The sequence below is a fragment of the Limulus polyphemus genome, unplaced genomic scaffold (genome assembly GCF_000517525.1).
Source record: "Limulus polyphemus unplaced genomic scaffold, Limulus_polyphemus-2.1.2 Scaffold1851, whole genome shotgun sequence".
Classification (NCBI taxonomy): Eukaryota; Metazoa; Arthropoda; class Merostomata; order Xiphosura; family Limulidae; genus Limulus; species Limulus polyphemus.
In genome coordinates, this window is record NW_013667461.1 from 179,811 (window position 1) to 203,457 (window position 23,647).

General features: G+C 31.6%; 1 protein-coding gene across 1 annotated transcript in view; it reads left to right on the forward strand.

The window, feature by feature from the left end:
* Positions 1–59: 59 nt before the first annotated feature.
* LOC106465153 overlaps positions 60–23,647 on the forward strand; it is a 46,782-nt gene continuing 23,194 nt past the window's right edge. Inside the window, exons 1-3 of the mRNA XM_013925351.2 lie at positions 60–238; positions 4,476–4,582; positions 13,610–16,879. Coding sequence (XP_013780805.1) covers positions 13,610–16,879 — 3,270 coding nt within the window. The 5' untranslated portion in view covers positions 60–238; positions 4,476–4,582. The remainder of the gene's footprint in view (positions 239–4,475; positions 4,583–13,609; positions 16,880–23,647) is intronic.

The window sequence follows — 23,647 nt, forward strand, 5'->3', positions numbered from 1 at the left end:
CTACGTATGAAATAGCTAATAGCAAAACTCAGAACATAAGAGTGAGGCTTGAATGACGACCCTCGTAACGTCATACTATTGATGTTTAAATTCCAAAATGGCTGCATGCTTGACTGTTATTGAGAAATATTGGAAATTACAAGAATGTTCAGATTACTGGCTGTTACAAAAAATTATTTATTTCCAGTCGTTACACTTCATCATTATTTAAGCTTATAACAGTTCATCTGTAATCTGAGTAAGTAAATCTTTAGCAGTAAGTTATAAATACAATAAGAAAATCTACGGTTTAACTTAGCTTAAGTTTAGCGTTAATTTATTGTACTTGTAAACGTAATCTGTACATATTGTAGCATTAAATACCAGTAGTACTAGCAAAATAAGAATAATACTAATAGCGTCTGCCTAGTGTCATCGACATATTATAACTTACAAGTTAAAGTGTTATCGTTTTATCAGAGTTACAACTTACTATTGCGTTTGTACTATGTAGTGTATTTATTCAGGAAATTAGGCCTAACCACTCGAACTCTTATTAATACCAAATTAGTAAATATCAATAATACACTAAACTATCAGTATCAGACTCCTCTGCTAAATATCTCTATTTAGTAATATTAAATATTGTATTCATTTAGTAGTAGGAACTAGGGTACATAACTCATTAACTGTCAGTTGTGATCTGAACTTAACGTATACATGCACATTCACATAGTCATAATCCAGCTTATATTTATAATTGTAAAATTATTTGATTTTAAGTGTAAGTTATGACAACAGCTTTACTTTTAGTTGCACCACAAAAGTTTGAATATCAGTAGTATAATTAAAGATACAGCATGTGAATGCTGCCATCACAGTCTAAAATACTCTAATACCATCTTTTCCTTCATGAGAGATAAAAATTCACAATTCAAGTACTAAGCTTTCGAACTTGTAGTAGATAATCATTTGTTATCATTGATGAAAGGCTATCAATCCAAATGTATGGGATGTAATAATTCTTTTAGTTTTTCTCTAATTATTAAAAAGAGAGGATGTGATATATAAGCAATTAGTAAATATTTTTATTAGTACTAATGTCATCCACAAAAGATGTGCTACTGATAGGTTAAAAAACAATATTTTGCACCATTTGAATCATTTTACAGTGAGTTAATTGACCACAACAGAATAATTTCAAATGGAGTACAAAAACATTTATCCATTATATATTACATAATATTTGCAGTCATGCCTTACATGCAATCTTTTCTTTTTTTCTTCTCATCTCTATTTTATCCACCCTCAGAAACTATGAAATTAAACTTAAATTACTCACTATAAAATTTTCGTTGCTCAGACAAACCATAATTTTTGTAGCCATCAATTTTGTTTGTTTACAAAGCTGTCAAATAGAAAATCAGATCCCTTCTGCCACACCCACCTGTCACATCCTCTCTTTCAGGATTTGTTGATAGTTCTCTCTTACATTTAATTATATATTATCTATAACCAATAGAAATTCAAGGTTTCATCTATCAGATGATTTTTTCTATTATGTTATGTTCTGAACACAAAATAGTCAATTTCACTTCTAATTCAGCTTTGGTTCCCACGGGAATCACAATGGTTAGCTTGGATGCATTTGTAATGGCTCTTGTCACATAGTTAGAAAGCTAGAAAATTTGTGTTTGTTAGAGGAAATTGTCTGCTTTTTGCATGTTATTAGTCTATGTTCTTTGGTGCATTATTTAATTAAATAAAAATTGTTTAATGCACAACCACCATTAGTTTAAAATAAGTAAGGTTAACTGTCATCAATAATCGAGAGCAGAAAAAAAGAATACACGTGGAAGTACTTTATTTTTTTTTTTATGTTTATTGTTTACTTATTATTATACATGTAACTAAAATGTCAAAATGGAGATCTCTCTAGGTTAGTTAAGGTTAGATTAGGTAAAATAAACAATAGGAATATTATAATAAAAATATTTCAAGAGGTATGCACGAGAGCAGCAGCTACTTAGGATAAATAAATGCAATTTCACACAACATTTGAAGTCATTCTAAAAATAAAAGGCTGGTAATTTTTATTTATTTGGATTTTTATTTTGGTGGTTACGAGATCAGTCAAATTGAACAACCTTGTATAGGATTAGAGTAGAGAAAATAACAGATAAAATGTAAAGTTCTACTGAAAACAAACATTTGGAATGTATTTAGGAGGTTTTAGAGATTACTCAAATGAAATTTGATATTTTTGAAATGAAGAAAAATATTTTTAATCTTAACATGAAAATCATTCTGCACACGGACTATTCAAAATAAATACTATATTCCAGGACAAATCTTTTTTTTAGTTTATTAAAAATACGTCGTTAAAAAATATGTTTTTTTGCATGTGAATGGCTTATAATGTTTACTGAAAGACTGCCAAATTTCGTGAAGATATACACACACTATATCAAAGGTTAGTAGTATCAAATCTATAAAGACTACAAGTACAAAAAGGTCACGTGGTTGATCAGATTGATGGAGCCCGTGTGGAGAGAGTAAGAGAGGTGCACTGTGCTACCTTTGATATAATCTTTGTATACCAACATACTTCTACAAGAGACATTAAATTTGTGCACAGAACTATTGTTCCATAACGACAATGATAAAATTTCCAAAACATGGTTCAAGAGCTCATGAATTATGCTACTAAGTAATCTCATGTTATGTTTAATAATGAAATTTATGATCAAGTGGATGGGGTTGCAATGGGATTTAAATTAGCCCCATGGCTTGGGAAATGTCCTGTACTGTTCAAGGCAATATATTATAGAAGGTATGTGAATGATACTTTCGTAATCTTTAGAGAAGTTGAACATGTTGAGAGCATGTTTTTTAAATTATCTCAACAGTGAACATCCCAATATTAATTCTCTGTTGAACATCACTTTAATCATAAACAACCTTTCTTACACTTACTTCTTCATAATAATGATGGAAAATTTGAATGTGAAATTTTTTATAAAAAGACATTTACAGAACTACATTGAAACTTAGAAAGTTTTTATATCATTATCTTGCAAGAAAAACCTGATAATAATTGTTCATCCAGCATACGAGTTAACCAGTAAATATGAATTTTTTCATAAAGAGATAGAAAATATTAATGAATTCCTAATAAAAAATGCTTTTCCAACAAATATCATAAATAAAGTTATTCAGAATTTGTAAGTAAGAGAGTCCTTCCAACATTGTTCACATGGGAAGCAAAACAAAAAATTACTTTTGTTTTACCATATATTGGAAAGTAAACAATGGAGATTAGAAATCAGTTAAAAAAATAATCCATCATAATTATCTGCAAATAGAATTGAGATGTATATTTAAACCAGTGTGTGGAATAAAAATGTTTTTAGATATACAGATTGAATATCCATTTATCAAACATCAAATGTAGTAAATCAATATAGGTGTCCTTAATGTAATTTAGATTATATAGGTTATACTACTAGGTTGTTAAAAACACATATACAAGAACATGCATATTTGAGATATACTTCATACTCATGTGCTATACAGTTGTAATAAACCTATAAATAGAGAAAATTTTAAAATCTTGGTGGAGGTTAATAATGAACATGAGCTAAAAATAAAGGAATGCCAGTTAATGGATAGACTCAAACTGAGATTAACTAAACAGAATAGTGCAACTTGTTTATTACTAAAGCTATAAGTGTTAGAATTCCGTTTAGTGTTTCTGATTTAATTCCTTCTCAAATTATTAGTTCTGAAATATACAGGCATTCTGTCTACATTTTGTTTTAAAACCCTCTTTAGCTTAAAACCATGGGTTCAAGTTTATTGAAATGATTGAACAATTCATCTAAAAACTTTTTCAATGCTCCCCATTCCCCCAACACTTGATGCTTGCCTATGTAATGACCAGTAATTTCAAAGTAACACATAAAACTCCAAGGTAGCATCTAAAAATACATCCCATAGTGTGCTAAAATAAACATGATTTAAATATAGCTCTGTAGATGTAGATGAAATTAATCTTGCAATAAACTGGTAGGTTTATAAGGTGGAGTCGTGGGTGTATCATTGGTCAAGAAAGAACAAATGGTAAGAGTGGGAGAGGTCATGTGACAATCTGTAGGGGGTAATAAACTAGACATGACTAAGAGCAAAGCAAACAGTTGGGTAACTTGTATCTTAAAAATTGTGTGGAGTTAAAGAAAAATGAAGCAGTTGTTAGAATAGAGGCACATATGTATGTATATATATTTGAAATTCCTATTTTTAAAATGGTAGTAATTTTTCAAATGCAAATCACAAGTGTGCTTTTTTCTTGTTGGGACCTAAAGTGGGAAAAATTATTCTTCATGAAGAAATGGAAACTAGCTAAATAGGTGTTAATACATGTACTGATACTGTATAAGTTGTAATACCCATTCATCTGTATCTTGAACAGTGAGATAAAAATGTATTATTTTAAGGTAATCGTCTTCAAGAAGGAAGATGCAGGATCGAAAGCATACTACTACTATTGATGAGAAGATTGAATCGCATAAAAATAAACTCATGAAAAAACATTCTTCTCCAAGTAAGTGGCAAAAATTTGAGTACATATTACTAGTTGTTCTTATTAAATGGTGTAAATTTAAATAATTGATATTTACGAGCACGTGTATATGTGTTGGATAAATAAGAAATAATTGCACTGTTCTTTCTTCATTGTTATTTTTGTTGACAGTTTTGGTTAGAATATTTAATATATGTATCTAATTTTTATTATTTCTCATTTACTATTACTATTATTATACTTATAAGATTGCGAGATAGCAGATTCTACATTTAATTTTTATGGTTTTGTTTACTGTTCATTTATTATTCCTTCTATCATTTAGTTCAACTATGAATTTTTAATTATATTAAAGTGCCAACTCACCTTTCAGCCAGAACAGTTCAACTTGAGTATGTTTGTATCATGATTCTGGCGCAAGCTTCCCCTAGCAGTGATGTATGAATATTAATGTTGTGAAAGATTATATAGATTTATGATAATAGCTGGTCACATGAGATGTAACCTCATGGTCTAACCACTAAATAAAAACCCTGCCTTTAGCTTAAGTGAGTTAGTTCACGAGATATAGTTAAAACAAATTACTGCTGATTGTTATTGATCTTGGAGTGTTTTAATTTTGAAATACTGTTTTTTCAGAATTATGTTTTTTTCTTCTACTGGTTCTTTTTCCTAATTCCTTTAGTTATTGAAGTAATAAAATTAATATTTATGTTATATTGTTCATTAATATTAATATAAAGTCCTAGCCAGACATATATTTATTAACTGTGTTTTTTGTACATGATAAAATTTCTATACCAGTTGTTTGAAAGTTTTGTTTTGGGATATCTTTGGTTGTTAAAGTTTAACAATTTCTTTTTTGTTTGACCCTGGTTGTAGCAGCATATTGTTAGTCCATTACAAGATTTTGCTTAGTGTATAGATTTAGGACTAACCTAAATCTTACTGACCAAATCTTGTGAGATATTATTGGGATCACAGCTGATAATATCAATAACAGTGAGGGTAAATAACTGATAAAAGCATGCATTGTAATTATTATACCATAAGTAAGAATGCAAGAATAATATATTAAATTAGCTATACTCATTAATTCTGATCTATGTAGGTAGCATGCTTTGATCAGAAGTTAATGTTAATTATGTATAATCAGCGTTTTGTCACAAATTATAATGTGATGCATGTTTTTAACTTTTGCAGTTCTTTTTTTGTTTGTAGTAACTGCTTTCCAGCTATTATTTTGATGAACTTGTATTTAACTAATTGCTATATATTTCACAAATGTACTAGACATATGCTCAAATAGTTTAAATATTAAAACACCGTAGGAGATAAAGTGAACTTTAACTACTCATAGTATTCACATACTTCATGTCATACTTATTGGTTCATGAAGCAGTTTTTGTTTTTTTAAGTTTTTAAAATTTCCATTAAAACCTAAGCTTATTCTTAGAGCTTTAGTATAACAGCATTGGTGAAAAGATTTTTTAACTTTTGTTCACTGAGAGAATTGAAAAAAGCAGTTTACAATGACTAGAATTTTGGAAGATTATATACTTAATAGATAACTAGTTGTGTCAATCTTAATTCTGAAAACAAAATCTTCAGTGCAATCTCTAGACTTTAGTACAGTTTATGACTCTCATATTTGTGAACACTAATATTTTTTTATGCTTTTCTAGAGTTTGCTAACATATTTTACCATTCTTTTTCAATTTCAGTAGATGTTTACTTGAAAATCTGACAGTTTCAGCTACTTTATACTAGAAATTGTGTTATTGAGTTTTGTTTTATATATTTATTACCATAAGCTAAGAAAAGATTTCTTATATTACAAAAATTGTTCAATTGAATTACTGAATTGGTAAGACACAAGAAGTTATCAGTAGCAGGTTGATTACTGCCATATTATTAAGAATTATAAAATAGCTAAATGGTATAAAACAAACCTCTCTTATAAACATTTACACTATCAAAAGAAGTAGGAATTAATAATATATTCTCAGTTACATCAGATTTATGTTTTACTAATCAGTTTAGGTTTTCTTCTTCAAGAATAAAACAACAAATGCTGTGGTACCACTAGCAACTTACCATTTCACCAATGGTGATGGGAATCTCGAGCTACACTGAAACATTGATGTTGCATTCACTGACCAGAAAGATGGTAAAGAAATAGATGACTCACTTGTAGTGGTCTTTAACACAATAGATTTGCTGAATGCGAGAACATGAAAAACTGTGCAAACATTTTAGACCATGATATCGTATACTATTCAGCTACTATCATATCTGAACAATAAATATAGACAGTGGCTATATTTATGCCAGCTGTTAATGTAATGTTTAGGGACAATAAGGGGACCCGTTGATCCAGCTAGGCTGTCCCACCCAAAAGACGAGTGAACAAAAAACCTCACAGCCAGCCCTTATCATTAATACGATACATGTTTCTTCACTTTACACTAATATTCCACAAGATGAAGGACCAGAAACTCTAAAGTCCGCAATAAACCTTTCTGACCCATCAGAATCTCAAATAGTTAGTTATCTTTCCAGCCTGGTTTTAACTCTGAACAACTTTGAATTCAATAATGAATATTACCTTCAGGTTAATGGTATTGCAATGGGTAACAAAATGGCTCCCAATTATGCCAACATTTTTATGGGTCATAATGAAAACCAGCTTTTACAACTAACCTCGGTAAATCCTCATACATGGAAAAGTTACATAGACGACATGTTTTTCATTTGGACAGCCAGTCTTGAACCACTTAAAGAATTTATCTCATATACAAACTCCTTTCACAAAACAATCAAGTTTACCTTTGATTGATTGCCTACCCAAATTAACTTTCTTGACGTTACTGTCTTTTTAAAGGATGGAATTTTACAACCAACTTGTATAAAAAAAAAAACCTACAAACAGACCACAATACCTTCATTATAAAAGCTGTCACCCACTCACACTAAATGGAACATTACCTACAACCAAGCTCTTAGAAAAAAGAAAATATGCTCAGATAAAACAGACTACAGAAAACATACTAAGGATATAAAACAAACCATGTTACAAAGAGGATATAAGGATACTGAAATTGACAGACAAATTGAAAAAGCTAACAACACTCAGCAGAAAAACATCCTAACTCAGAGCAACACTAAAGTTTCAGATAGAATTCCTCTTGTTATTACCTATCAGTTTAAACTCAGAAATGTTCCATGAATTAGAAAAAACATTTTCATCTCCTACAACTGAATGATCACCTTAAACAGATATTTCCTGAAGTTCCTGTTATCTCCTTTTGAAAAAGCAGAACTCTTAAAAGATATCCTTGTTCACACAAAAGTGAATTACATCCCACCAAAAAATGGATGTCATCCATGCAGTAAAGCTCATTATCAAACTTGTAAGTACACAAAAACTACTCACTCGTTTTCTGACAAGCACAACCAAAGAATCTTTAAAATATTCAAAGAAATCACTTGTGGAACATAAAACATCAATTACCTTATACAGTGTAATAAATTCAATCACCAATATTTAGGACATACACAAAAACAACTCTTAGAGAATGTTTTAACAGCCATAAGTCTTCTATTAACACCGAAAAAGATCTCCCTGTTACTCAACACTTTAATCAACCCAGTCATTTCATTAATGATGTTACTTTCATTGGCATTGAAACAGGATTCAAAACTAAAGCTGATAGAGAAATAAAAGAAACTTATTGGATCGCTAATCTAAACACTGTTTGCCATTTTGGAATTAATCTAGATCCTGAAATCGGTGATCTCTGTTCATTGGTTTCATCTCTGTCAGAAAAATAATTTTTATTCTTTGCTTATTTCTTTCATGTAGTGTGAACCCTAACTTTCCTAAAACTTACTATTTATTTAAGATAATTTTTTATACCTGGGGGAAATGTTATTTGGTCCAGGGGTCTTATCATTCTATAAACTTCCCAGAATTGGTGTGATCATCTTGTTTCTATCTATCAACTGTTCAGGATGAGGAATATTGCTTAAATCTTCATTTGTAAAAACTGAAGAAAAAACAGAATTTAATAACCCAGCCATCTCATAATCATCAGATACGAGCCTTCCCTTATAATCCCTTTATAAGGCCCTACTGATATCCTAACATTTTGTTTACCCTCAATATATTTAAAGAAATCCTTACTGTTAATTTTTACATGTCCTCATTTTTTGTTTCACCAACTTTCTTTATCTTCTATATTCTTCTAAATCTTTTGTCATACTAGTCAATTTAAGTTTATGATGATTTTCTCCTTTATACCCTTTGTGAACTAACCTGGATTTTTATTTTCAGTCACCCTTTTCTTTCTATATGGAACATGTTTATCTTGAATATTTAAAATCTTGTTTTCAAAAATTTTCCACATTTGATCAGTGTATCTAAATAACTCAGCTGCCCAATTCACAACTAATAATTCTTGTTGCATCCTTTCAAACTTTGCTATTTTGAAACTTGGAACCAAAATGTCATTATTCCTGATCTCCATGTGCAGTAAAACATCAAACCTAATAGAGCAATGATCACTTGCACCCAGATTTTCCCCAATTTCCACCCTCTCAACCGTTTCTATGTTAGAAATTAAAAATAAATCAACAATAGCTTTGTTTCTAGTAGGTTCCTTGACCATTTGCTAGTGTTTGTCCAATGATCAGAAAGATGCTGATTCCATATGTGCCAATCCTTGACACAATTTCCATCAAAATTCAAGTTCTGAAAAGTAAGAGGTTTGGTGATACAAATATAACACATGCACAGTGTAGAAAAAGTATATTTTATTTAACATTAAAGAGCAAAGTTGTGTAAATTATAAATCATTATGCACCACAATGTTAAAACGGGTTTTACACCTTATTCAACTATATAGAATACAGTTGTGCAATTATAAAGTAGATACATAACACAATAGGAAAAAAATGGTAAATTGTGCACTTTATTAATACTGAACCAGCTCAGGAGTTGATGGTTGGTTCTTTCAGTCAGCAATTCACAATTAGAACCTTTAGTAACTTAGCTGTATTTCAAAAATAAACAAATATATTGTCCCCATGGCTGAAAGGGTGAACAAGTTTGGAAGCAATGTAAATCCAACCCAAAAACCCGCAACTAAACAAGGCAATTCCCCAAACCCCCCAATCACCAAGCTATGCTGCCCCAATGCTGAACAAATTTGAATTAATAAAGAAAAACTTGTGCTCAAAATCAGGTTTTTGTATTCATGGTGGGCAGAGCACAAATAGCTCACTGTGTAGCTTTGTGCTTAACAACAAATAAACATAATGGAAATATTTCAATTATATGATTATTTTCATGAGTTGTGCTTACCAATCAGTTAAGCTAAACAAAATTGAATTAATTAAAAATAACAATCAAAAATAATAATGACAGTATTTTGATTATTGGATAGTTGGAATAATTGAAAACAGTAATTACCTGAAGCACTAATTTTGATTAGTTGATTATTTTTCTGTCATTAATCAATTTAATTGTAATTTTTGAGTTAATTTCCCAGCTCCATAAACTATTAAAATTCTTCATTAAATAATGACTAAAACTGATAACTGTTTCTTGAGAATTATAATTTAGTCATCAAATATTTTGGCCAGGTGGATAAGGCGCTCCACTTGCAATCTGAGGGTTGCGGGTTCGAATCCCCATCCCACCAAACATGCTCGCCCTTTCAGCCGTGGGGCCGTTATAATGTGATGGTCAATCCCACTATTCGTTGGTAAAAGAGTAGCCCAAGAGTTGGCGGTGAGTGGTGATGACTAGCTGCCTTCCCTATAGTCTTACACTGCTAAATTAGGGATGGCTAGTGCAGATAGCCCTCGTGTAGCTTTGCACGAAATTCAAACAAAAACAATCATCAAATATTTATATTATTCTTTTTTTCTTTTTTTGATGTTGAGTTCACTTTCTCAATATTTATAGATGTATGTATGTAATATTTATAGAGTCAATTTTTAAATTGATAAGGAATTCATAACTTTTAAGAAACATTTCCCTTTCAACTTAATGTTCAAGGCCTTTTCTGTATCTCACTTTACTTTCTCAAGGAACTATTATTCTTGTTATACACATTTACATTTAACGTAGCAGAAGCTTTGAATTAGTGTCTTTCACATCATATAGATTTCTCTTGGATTGAATTTGTGGACAATCTGTTGAAATGTTTACATGCGTCATATTATATGAATGTATATGTTTACATCTTTGTTAATAATGCTGCATTTGTGCATGTCTTATATCCTGATAATCATATTTATAAATTCAACCATTTTACCATATATATATAAAAAGTATTCTTTATGTCTTTGGTTATTTAAGATGTACAATGTGTTGTAGGTTGTATGGATACCACATTTTATTGATGTTAAAACAATAAGATTAAAAGCTTATATAATCGTACTAAAATATAATAGATCTAACTTGTATGTTTATAAGTTAAAAATATGTAAATGTTTCATCAATCCATTCTCACATTTTATTGTACTCATTCGTGGATATGTTTTAGATGAGTTTCATAATTGGCCAGACTTTCGTTTTGAGGAACATATTCTAGAGCTTGATATATTTTTTTATTTAACTCCAGTGTATGCACTGTGTGGCATATTTCATTAAGCATCAGATATTTTGTTGGAAAAGTGGTAAACAAGTATCATTTAATTAGTGCATTAACCCATTAACTGCTACAGGAGCAGCTCAGTTGCTGTTTTCTGACTCGCAGATAAAACTGAGTTGCCATCAATCACAATAAAACGGTAATTATCGTCATTCGCATAGAGTTATAGTTATATATGTACGACTGATGGATATTTCCGTCATTCGCATCTGAGCCATAGAACTTCAGTGAAAGAAATATCCGCAGTTAATGGGTTAAGAGTATGATTCACCCAGCTCTAGTAATAATCTCTAACTTAATAGGGCAGCAATAATGCAATTAAATTACCCCTCTGGCTAGTAATTTGATTTGTTTAGAAATGAAAGGTGGGTGGAGTTTACAGTTGCCATCTTCCATTGAAAATCTGGTGTATTGTAAACAATGAAATTCAGTTCTAGATCAAACCACACAAACCGTAATTGGTCAGTCAGAAAATCACTTTCACATAGTAATGTAATGTTAATAATTGTGCAAATACGATTTGTTCCTGTAAAAGTCTGTAAATACCATTGGTTCAATTAATTGGTTTGCCCTGTAGTAATTACTTTATTATAGCCTTCTGTTTAGCTCAACTGTTGATGCTACCCAACATCAGCTGCAATTATAACTTCGATCAGTCATTATAACATCTGGTTTTTGCTTCTGCTACTAAATTTTGTTTGTTTGTAGCAAAGCTACACAATGAGCTACCTATGCTGTGCCCACCACGAGTATTGAAACCTAGTTTTTAGCATTGTGGGTCTGCAGACATACTACTGAACTACTAGGGGGCTTGCTGCTGAAATATCTCATTTTCTGAAATAATAAACAACAAAAAAGATGGACATTTTAATTGAAAACATGAAATTGAGATTATGAGCTGCCTTCATTATTTCATTTAAAAAAAAAATGCTCCAAAATATATCCAACTCAAAATACTTTATACGCTTCCTCTACGAGAGAAATCAGTTTGGCATTAACATTTCAAATGGTTTGAAAGGACCATACTCTGATGCCCAGCAAATAAAGTTCCAAGTGAAAAAATACATTCATTTCAACGTGATTGATTTTATGGATGACAAACTTACTTACTTCTAATACAGAATTTTAAAAGTTTTATTTTATTTTCATTGCTTGAATAAAGTTGAAATTCAGTCTGTTTCATATCTGCTGAGTAGACCAATAAGTAAAGATAATATTCCTCTTGTAAAATTTAAGATTATAAATAACAGACCCATAAATTTGTTGTAACTGGCATATTTTTGTACACCAAAGCTATATAACTTAATAAAAAATTATTGTATCTAAACATAAGTGTGAGATAACTAAGCAAAATCACAAATCTCTTGGTTTACATCTGGCCAATCTGGAGACTGCTTTTAGGCATATTTGAGATGAAGAAAAATTTATCCACGACAAAAATGCTATTGAAGAGGAAAGATAAAGTTGCATCTTATGGTAATTAATTGCTTTCAACTGTTGCATACAATTAGTAAACATTTCAAACTGTATTGTGTTGTTCACATTTCTTGGAATTACTCCAAGAATGTTTTGAAGTTACAGGCTTAATTAAATGTTCTGTTGTAAAAATTACAATTATTGAAATAGGTTAACATGATATTTTAAATAATAATACCTGATAATCTGAGGTGTTGCATCAGATCATATGGTTTATCTATTGTACTTAAGCAGGCTGTCTCATGTTTTCCTGGCCAAACCTTTCAGATGGCTGTTGCTGGATATAAATTTCCTGTTTTATTGCTGTTTAATAATTAAATATGTTTTTATTACCTTGTTTTAAGTAGTGTTCCTATGTTAATGTTTAAATAATAATTTCTGACAATTTCACTATTGAAAATTGTAAGTTATTTTGAAAGTGACATTTCACATTTGATTATAGATAAATACATAATCTCAACAATATTTGTAATTCCCTATTTAGTAAACCTGTTGCCCCCCAGTGGCACAGTGGTATGTCTGCGAATTTACAACGCAAGCATCCGGGTTTTAATACTCGTGGTGGGCAGAGCACAGATAGCCCATTGTGTAGCGTTGCTTAATTACAAAGAAAGAAAGAAAAAGTAAACCTGTTGTACAATATTATAATTAATGGTAAAATGTGAAGCACAGTATAAAATTTCATGATATTGTAATATGATTAATTAATAATATGATAAGTACCATTGTTTTAATTGTATGACTTAACATTTTTTAGCACTGACTGTCTTTTTTGTGATTTCCACTTAGTATTTATGTATTAAAAATTAATGCTTTTGTGCTTCATTGCTATTAACATTAGTGGTTCAATCAAAAATAGCAGCTATGATTTATGTTTTGTCTTTATTAATTTTTTTTTTCATTGAAACAGATGTTACTTCAGAAAGAGACAAGATATCTGGTGGAACTGCAGAAAAAAATAAATCTCATAAACACCACACAAAAAGAAAAACACAAAGAAAAAGACAAAGAACGAAAGAAGCATTCAGTTTCTGGTGGTAAAAATAACGATAGGCATAAAAAGCATAAAAAACATAAATCAGATAAACACCGAACTATTGAAACAAAAGAAGTCACAAGTCCAAGTGAAATGCAAAAAGAAAGCAATTTTTATGAGGAAGCTATACATCTCCAAAACCATTGGGAGAACACTCCTGACCTGTTAGATTTTAACTCAGAACTTCATAGAGCTCCGACTCCTGGAGGGGAAATTGAAAGTGAGTTCTGTTTAGCTGATGACATGCCGTCACCTATAGAGGAAGGATTGCGGATACCACCTCCTGATCAAGAACCATGGGAATGTTCCAACTTCCATGGAATGCTTAATAATTGTCATAAGAGTGGAGATAATTTTGAAGGATTTTCTGTGGACTTTTCACAAGCCTTAATGCCTCATGGCAGCCCTGTAAATGAATTGAGGAATAATTTTGAACTAGAACATAAATTAAGCCCAAACATTTCTAGTGTTGGTTCCTCAATGGTTCGAAGTGAGAATTATTTGAGGAATAAATCTGATGATGAATCTGAAATGTTGATGAAAAGAAAAAGTGTTGAAAACATTGCTGAAGACAATGAGCATACACATTTTCATCCACCAAAAAGAAAAGTAAAGAAGATTACTATTAATGAGTGTGAAGAAGGTATACTGAATGTCAAACATCAAGAGAAAAACAGTTGCTGGATTAAATATAAGTCTGAAGCAGGAATAGATGTTTATCCCCTAAGCAAAGTAACAAACATTTTTGAGAAAGACTCTAAGGAAGAAATAGTCAAAACAGATTATCAAAATGAAATAAGTATTTGTTTGGAAGATAAGCTTATAACAAGTGAAGCCAGTTGCTCCCCCAAAATAGTCAAAAAGGTAACCACAAGTGACTCTGAAACAGAAGAATCAGAAAATAAAGAGCAAAGTAAAGACAACAGGTGTTCTAAAAATAAGGACAAATTTGAAACAGAAGACAATCACTCCTCAAAAAGAAAAAGAAAAAATGTTTGTAGTGGTAGATCAGTGGAAGATATATCAGTGGTTGAAGAAAAGATAGACAAGTCAGGCAAGTGTAAAACAAAAGATGCTCATTCTCCAAAACAAAGTTTAAATGATCTTGTCACTGTTGTTTCAGAAGAAGAGAATAACAAACAGAAAAGCTGGATTAATGAAAAGCTTGAAAAACAAGATACTCATTTCCCAAGTGAAAAAGAAATGATTGCAAGTGACACAGATGAAGAGTTACGAAAGAATGAAGAACAAGAAAGAAAAAATTCAAAGACTAGGGAAGAGCTTGAGATGCCACTGAAAAATCATATGTGGTTTAAGGAGGAGTCTGAAATAAATGATGTCTGTTCAGTTGAGGAAATAGTTCAACATGAAAGTAATCATGTTGAAGATGATAAGTCAGTAAGTGGTCAATTAGATGCTAATGATGAAAACTGTATAGACCTGAAAGTGGAAAGGGAAACGGTAAATACTGAAAAGTTAGTAGAACAGTCAGTTGACCAGGTAGGATCTGGTCAAGATGAAAATAATTCAGCTGGTATTGTTAAAGAATGTGAACTTGAACAATCCCTATTACAGGTGGTTGAAGATTTAAAAGAAGAAAAAAAAGAATTGAATAGTTACGCAGATGAAGTAGTTACCAAAGCTGCTGTACCTACTGACCAAGAATTTTCACAAGAAAGTAGAAAACCAGTGAAAAGACTAACAAAGTTTATTAGAAATGAAGAATTCTCAACAGACAACAGTTTTCAAATTGAAATAGATAGTAAACCATGCATTGGTAAAACTCCATCAAAAATGATATTGGGGAAAGAGGTTTTAACAGAAACTACCAATCCATCAGAAAAACATAAAAAAGTTATCAAGAAAAAAGATTCTCAGAAGAGCTTTCAAAATAAAGAAAACAAAGAAAAACCCACATCTTTACTAAAAACTAAATCCTCAGCTTCAACCCAAAGTACAAAAGAGAAACAAACATCTCATCAAACAAAGGTAAAACTAAAAAGGAAAAGAAACAAAGACAAGGCAAAAGAATTTGTTGAACTTGAAAAGCCCAACTGTGATAAATCAGTGCACAAGAAAATATTGAACTCTTTGAAAATTAAGAAAGACTATGTGAAAAAGCAGAAAAAAGATGAAATTATTAATTCTTTAGCCCGTAGCAGTGAAAATGTCAGTGATGAGGATGAGGCTTTACCCAAAGCTTCAACTGACATAAAGGATACATTTTCCAGGAAAGAAACTAAAACCAAGTCAAAAACATCAAACAAGAAGTCTGAAACTCATAATAGTAAGAAGGATGATAAAAATAAAAATTTACTTAAATCCAAAAAGAAATCTCCATCAGATGTCATTAAGTCTTATCACAAAGTTCAAGATGTAGAGAGTAGTATACCAATTAGTAACATTAATTTTACAGATGGCTTGCATAAAAAAAAGAAAGATTCTTCAAAAAATAATAAAATTGAACACATCATGTCATCTCCAAATAATATCAGTACTGAGAAAAAAAATAGCAAATCTGTTCTGAAAAATTCTGGGAAAGTCAAAACCAAAGAAAACAAAGCCTCAAAATTGTATACAAAAGAAAAAGAATCAAAATGCTCAACAACAAATATGCTTTCTGCTAATGATGTGAAAAAAGAATTATATTTTGGTGCTGCAAAAGCAAAAACTGTACATTCTGAAGGGAAGGATACAGTCATGTCTTTGGATGTAAGTAATTCCCTGAAGGGAATTAGAGAAATATCAAATCTTAAAGATTCTTCACCCACTAAAGTAAGAAAAGTAGAAAAGGGTCAGAACAGTAATATATTTGTTACAGACTCCTCGGTTGTCGTTACTTCTAAAATGCCAAAATTATGCTCTCGATGTCAGAGAAAGATGACAGTTCGCCACAATGTTGGGATTCAGTGCAAGATTGACAGAAACCTTTTATGCCCCATAACATCTATACAGGAAACTGTGGTGTCACTGAATATTCCCCGTTTGCTTCCATCAACTGACTTTAAGCACCTGAAATATGGAAAATTTATCAGGAAAGAAGTGTACCCAAATGGTGGGGCATCTGTACTTCACTTATATTGGAATGAGATAGCTCATTTGAAAATGAATGATTTGAATGAACTAGCTTTGGAGTTTCTAAAGGTTTGTGAATATTTCTGTTTTACAAATATAAGTTTAGCAAAGTTTATTAATGGTTGTTGTTTACTGTTCATTAATTTCAAATGGTCCAGTTTGGGAAGTTTTTTTTAAAATAATAATAATATTGATTCTGGCCTGTTCATGTGTGTTTTTTCAAACAAGTTTTCATCTAAGGTGATATTATTATGTATTTAAGACAACACCTTAGTGTAGAATTTTATTAAATATTTTATTTTTCTAAACAAATAATTTCATCAATTAGCCTAAAGACTGCTAGGACTTTTTCAAATAGCTAATATTGGTAAACTTACAACATTTTGGCTTGCATTATTTTACTGCTTATTTGATACATTGCATTTTATAAAACAATGTGTAATATTAACCATAATTTTGTGACTTAACCAGGCTTTGATTGTTATTAAATCTGGAGTAATTATTATTAAGAAAATTTTTTATTTTACTAAAAATATGCTGTGGATTAGGGCTTCCATTCTATGCTTACAAAACCTTTCATAAATTTATTGCCCAATCTTTTTTTTAATAAGTCATATGTTTGTCTTTAATTAGGTGAAAACAATTAATTTATTTTTGCAATTCATTTTGCAAACAGACAAGATTAATATCCTGTGGTTGAGTATGTTATATTAAACTGATTTTGGAGTCCTATCTGTATCACCACATTGAATTTTGCCCTGTCCGATGACCATACATCTGGACAATAGCCATACAATGTAGTTTTTCAGTGCAAGAGGCTCTGTCATAAGCTGTCATGTTCAGAGCACACCACTCTTCCCTTGCAGGTTTTCCATAATGCATCTAATATATGTGGTCTGCAGTTTTTCTGTGCTCATTCAAACATTCAGTTGACAGAATTCCATGGGCCCAGCATCCATTGACTTGAATGCCATGTTATTTTATGAAATAGCATGATTACCTGTTTCATTCTCTCTATCTTATTGAACACGTACCCTGTTGGCATTGTTTCCATATGGAGATCCTTACTGAATATAGTGTGTGTGTGTGCTGTTGCCTAGGGCAACTGGGTGGCTTTTTTTGTTTGTGAATTCTCACCTGTTAAAAGATGCTGAATTTTGCTGAGGTATAACGTATTGCTTGTCTCTTTCTGGATGGTCCTGGTGTCCCAAGTTGATCCATATTCCTTTGTTTCCAATATATTTAAGTGCAAGAGATATACCTATTTGGAAAGTCTAAGTCCTGGATTTGAACACATTTTTTATCAACTGAGTATGTGAATGTTTTGCATCAGAAAGTGCTATTACATACCCTTCTCAAAAGTGATTAAGTTTTTGTGGCATCTCACTACCTACAAAACACCAAACAATGTCAAAATGTAGCTCTGATCAGTGTTATTCCACTACAAATTTATATCAGTTGTGGTTGTTACCTGACTTACTGGTTTGCATATCAAAAATTGTTTTAATATAATGTACTCAACTCTGTATACATACATGCATATTCTTAACACATACAAGTGCAACAGAGTAGGTTATTACTACATGTATTAACATCTTTCATTTTCTGTGCATTTAGTAATAACAGCTGAATTGTCATTGTAGTGTCCTAGGAAATCATAAACTTTTTAGTTAACTGGCTGGTAAAAGATTCAAATCCCTGGTAGCCCATATACTTTGTTTTTCCACTATTTATGTGAACTTTTTTTTTCCAAATTCCGTAGAAGCCATAAACCTAAGTAATTATCAAAAGTTTTTCATTGTACAGGTTTCCCACTGAATCATATACAAAATTATCAATGCAAAATCAGCATATTCCTCCTCCTATTTGATACTGTGTTTATTCTACATGTATACTTCATCCAGGCATAAGCCTGTATGTCTTTTTCACATAACATATTCAAAAGTATTCCAGATCTAAAATTTTAAATATAAACTAAATGGTATGTTATATTAAAAACAATCAATGGTTTTTTAAAGATTTTTCAGTACTTATTTTTGTTAGTTTAATAAGCTAAAGTCTACGTGAGACATGAGTGAAACAGTAAAAGACAATGTGTGACAGTTGCAAATATGGACTAAGCATTGGCATTTGGGAATATTTTCTGGTCCATTAAGGTATATGCTCAGAAAAAAATGTCTGAACAGGTATTTATTATTTTACAGGAAATTAGCTTATGCAAAGTGTGATCTAATTTAGTCTTACAATGATAAATTTCTTACATTAATTCCCTCTGTGGCCACATTTTTTATTTGTTGGCTTAAATAAGTGATTTCATTCTATCTAATGTGCAAGTATACATTAAACTTCATACACTGTCTATTGAACATGCAATTATTGCAATAAACTGTGTGGAGGTATTTTCTTTCTTTAATACTTTTTAAGAAGTTGTAATACATCTTATAACCTTCTCTCTTTTTTTTTCGGGGGTAGGCGGGGTGGGGTGGGTGAACAACAAATGAGACAGTAAAATGTCTATTTTGCTGGTGATCTTTTCCAGCCACTAACTATGCTAATTAGTGGTTGAAAAAGCTAATTTCAAACCTTGTTTGATAATTCAACTGATTCGTAATATTTTTTATTAATTAAAGAATTGTTTAAGTGGAGCAGTGAAGTTTTACAAAGAGAATGACTTCTCTTATACATGTAAAATCTTTTAATTTTGTTAGGGGAGATTAGTATCACATGCATTTGCAAGTTATTTCAGTTTCTCTGAACAAGCTAAGTTTCTCAGTAATTATTATAATTCCTTTCTGGAGTTCTTAGTAATGAGTTAATGTGCTTTAATGTGTATATATATACATTTTAACACTAATCAAGGCAGGCATATTTCACAAAAGTTAAAAAGATATCCAGTTTGGGCAGAAACTGATGTACCTAGACTACAACTGCCTGGATTTACAAATTTTACAGTACTGCTGAGACCAAAATAAAAAAAAAGTTTGTTGCCCATGTGCAGCCAATGTGGAAAAAAGACCGACTCAAAATATTTCAAGTGATTGAGTTATTTAAAATTGTTTCAAGTTGTTGATGATCAACATCACTGAAATGCTTACTGTCTAGTTGTTGAATAAGAGTTAAAACTAAACTAAGAAAAGGGTCAAAATTTAGAATAATTAAAGGTAGTACTGACTTAGAACTTTTTTTTGAAAATGCAAGATCTTTTTTTGTGTAAGGATGATCTTACTAAAGAATAAAACATCCAAACTTTCAAATAAGGTTCATGTAGTACGATATCACATGAATTATTATGTCAACCTCAACAAGGATGCATAATATATTTGAAAGATATGCTTTTCTATTTTCTAAAATATGGGAAAAGCTAAAAAAAGGAGGGTGGACCTGTATATAGCATGTAAACTCATGCCACTTCAATTACAGCTGGTACTTCCTTTATTTCTCTACAAATTTTGCATTTAGTGGTACCATCTTTCAACTTTGTAATTGTAAGATTGTGTATAATCTGAATAAAAATTGCTGATAGTTTATTGTGACCTCACACCAGTATTGTATTTATTTGCTCCAGGCACTATCTGGATTAAGTGTATTTCTGGTGTGCAAAAGTCTGAATGTTCCTTTCCAGATACATATGTAGATATAGATGAAGAACAATATAGTTGTTTGAAAAAACTACCTTTATTATTATGCTCTGTTTAGTTTCTTCAACATTGTGTTTTTTAGTAGTTATTTATTTGTTTTTATTCAGAGTAATATTACAAATATTCAAAGTATGATGTGTGGTTTTGTTTCTGTTCTACATAATGTGTGGAAATAACTATTCTTAGAATCAGCAAAAACACTAGTAACTTTTCCCCCGTTTCTGATGTTTGATAAAACTAGTCTTCCATCATGAAAATCAAGGTCACGAAAGTGTGTCTGATGGGGCTTCCAGTTACATCTTTGATGTTCTCATGCTATCTGTTATATATGCTCTATATTTACCAGTAAACTGCAGAAATGATTGAACATACAGACACTTTTACCTGTTTGAAGTAGTATATTGATGGCTAGATACTATTGAAAGTTGCCTACTGTCATTATTCTTAGAACTATTATTTAACGTGATTTAAACAGATTGAACAGCTGTGCATTAAATGTGTAAATGTTTAACTATATTCAGCATTTCTTCCATTATTTTCGTTTATTGGATCTTGATTCTGTACATGCTATCACGAAAGAATCTATGGATAGTACTTAAAGAAAAGGGGGAGTCTACCCATTAACCCACCTTTCTTGGACAGGGTGTCGGGCATATGCAAACAGAATTTTTTTTTTTAATATAGCCTGACAGCCACCTAGGGGTGTACGTAAAAAATATTTTATTATTATAATTTCTGGTTTAGATGCCAGTAGGCCTAACATTTTTGCTAACCTTGGACAAATGAAGAGAATTGTTGAATAAAATATCTGCAGTTTACATTATTTCTATTTCATTATTACCTTTAATGAGTACCCTCTTTGACACAATATTTCTAACTGTGCTGCATAGGTATGATAGTAGCGAGTCTTGCCAGCTGCCCCATATGTTAATTGCCTTGGCAACCAATAAAAGAAGCTGACACTGCTGTCTCGCTGTTCCCATTTCCTGATACTTAGCCTGATATGTCATGCAGCTCAAATGGAGATGGCAAAACCAACATGGCACTGGAAAGTGAAATAGTGAATTTTGTTAATCTCGGTTTTAGTCAGCACTCAAGTTATAAAAGTTAACTATCAAAACTCCTAAAATCTACTCACAGATGCATGTTATCACGGTCAGGTATTTGAAAGTCAGAGTTTCAATTTTTTTTCTATCAACAAGGGAAACAGCATTCCCCTCCATTCTCCCTCAATTCAAGCACTGGTTATAGTAACCTTCTGTTACTCAGAATCTTGCAGTATAAATTAGTGAAATGTATATATATGAAGGGTGTATTGTTACTTCACTATAAAAATCTGCAGATCTTTCTCCTGAAATATGTATTAGATTTTCTTTTCTAGTACAAGTAAAAGTCCAATACTAATTGGTCACTTTCCTAGTGTTATTTTGAAGTCCTTGAAAATAAAAATATTGATTTTACTTTTTTTTAATAATTAAAGAAAACAACAAAAACAAGATGCTGTTTATTCCCACACATCATAATTTACGTTATCAACAGTAAAAATATTGTATGTTGTGTAATGCCTTGGCTAGTGAAGCACAAACCATTACTTAGTAAATAGGTTGGATATTATATCTCATTATGACTGTTAATAATTTCATTGGAATAACAAATGCTTTTGTACATTGTTTTCCAGTATTAACTTAATAAAGAAGTAATATTACACCTATTAGAAATTGGTATTCCAAAACATGCATACCTCCTCTCACACTTATAGCTATTACTTAACTGCCAGGGTTTCTTTCTTTGCTCATCTAAGCATTGATCTGATTTTTTCTTGCTTGCTCCAGCCTTTTACACCCCACTCAATTGCCCTTGGCGATATTTATCTTGTGATACTTTTCACCTACGTCAATGGGCCCTCTATCCTGGTACTGTATATAAGTACCTTATTCAGATAATGTTATCACTTTTTCTCGACAAAGTGTTTAGGAATGGGTTTTTCTAAAAAAAAATACTACAGTTGTTATTGTCCTTGGGTGTGATTTTTTGAGCCACCTGGTTGATTTACGATTAATAATAGTAATAATACAGGTTACTGTTTTGGGCATGGGGGCTAATCAGACCTCCCCTGCTCTACCTCTGTTATCTAGCATTTCTCAACAGTCAGGGTGGGGTGGGGTTTTCACTCTTAGTTGAGGCTGTCTGTGATTGATTCATAGTGAGATAGTGACATATATTTGGTTCAGGGGTGTTTCTCCAGGAGGTTCTAAGGCTGTTTTTGCCAGGACATTCTGAAGAGAATTTAGACTCGCTTTTTCTGGTGCATTTGTTTATTAGGTCGGCTTCTCTGAGGCCAATTTGGATCAGCCACCTCCTGCTACTTTTTTTCAATCGGGTGTGTGAGGTTCTAGGGTTTTCCCCAGTTACTTTTGAATCTACTCCTTCCTTGATGGCAGAAACGTCTGAGGGCAAATACTTTGTTTTTCCTCCATCACCTGATATTGCAGTTTATGTGGGGAGGTTTACTGCTCAGTTACGTGAAGGGATAGCTGTGCCTTGCCCGCCACATTTGTTGGAACAACATGCTTTGGCTTATCACCACCAGGAGGATGTATATTTAGATTCCCAAAGACTTGATCCATTTTTGGAAATGTGGGGTTCCAGAATGGAGCCTGTGATCAATTTGAACAGATCACAATTTTATAGGATTCGTCTGACCCTCACTACAGTTCTGAGATATTTATCTTCCTTCCAAGTTTTGTTGGAAGCCTCTCAGCGATCCCCACAACAATTTGATAAGGATTTGGGACCTTTGCTGACATCAACCTTGGTGGGATTGTCAACTTCTGTTCTTTCTTTTGTTTCCTAGCTTGTATATTGTTGGGACTTATTGTTCATAATTCAAGACCAGATGAGTTCTATTTCCTTTGGTTGAGTAAGGCATACATGATCCCCTCATTCCAAGCCTGAGGTGTTGCCTTTTGTGCTTCTCTAGGTAGAGGAGAAGGTTTTTTCTACTTCGGTGTTACTTACTTATATAATATATAAAACATTGTGGTTCAATTGCCCTAGCAACCAATTTAGGATATAGGGACCAAAACCCCTTAATTCCAACCCCAAGTAGTAGAACCTTGGCTGGTCTATAGTGATGATCACTCATGTACAATTCCACCAACGATACAGAAATTAAGTTCAGGGTGAAGAGCATATCTGT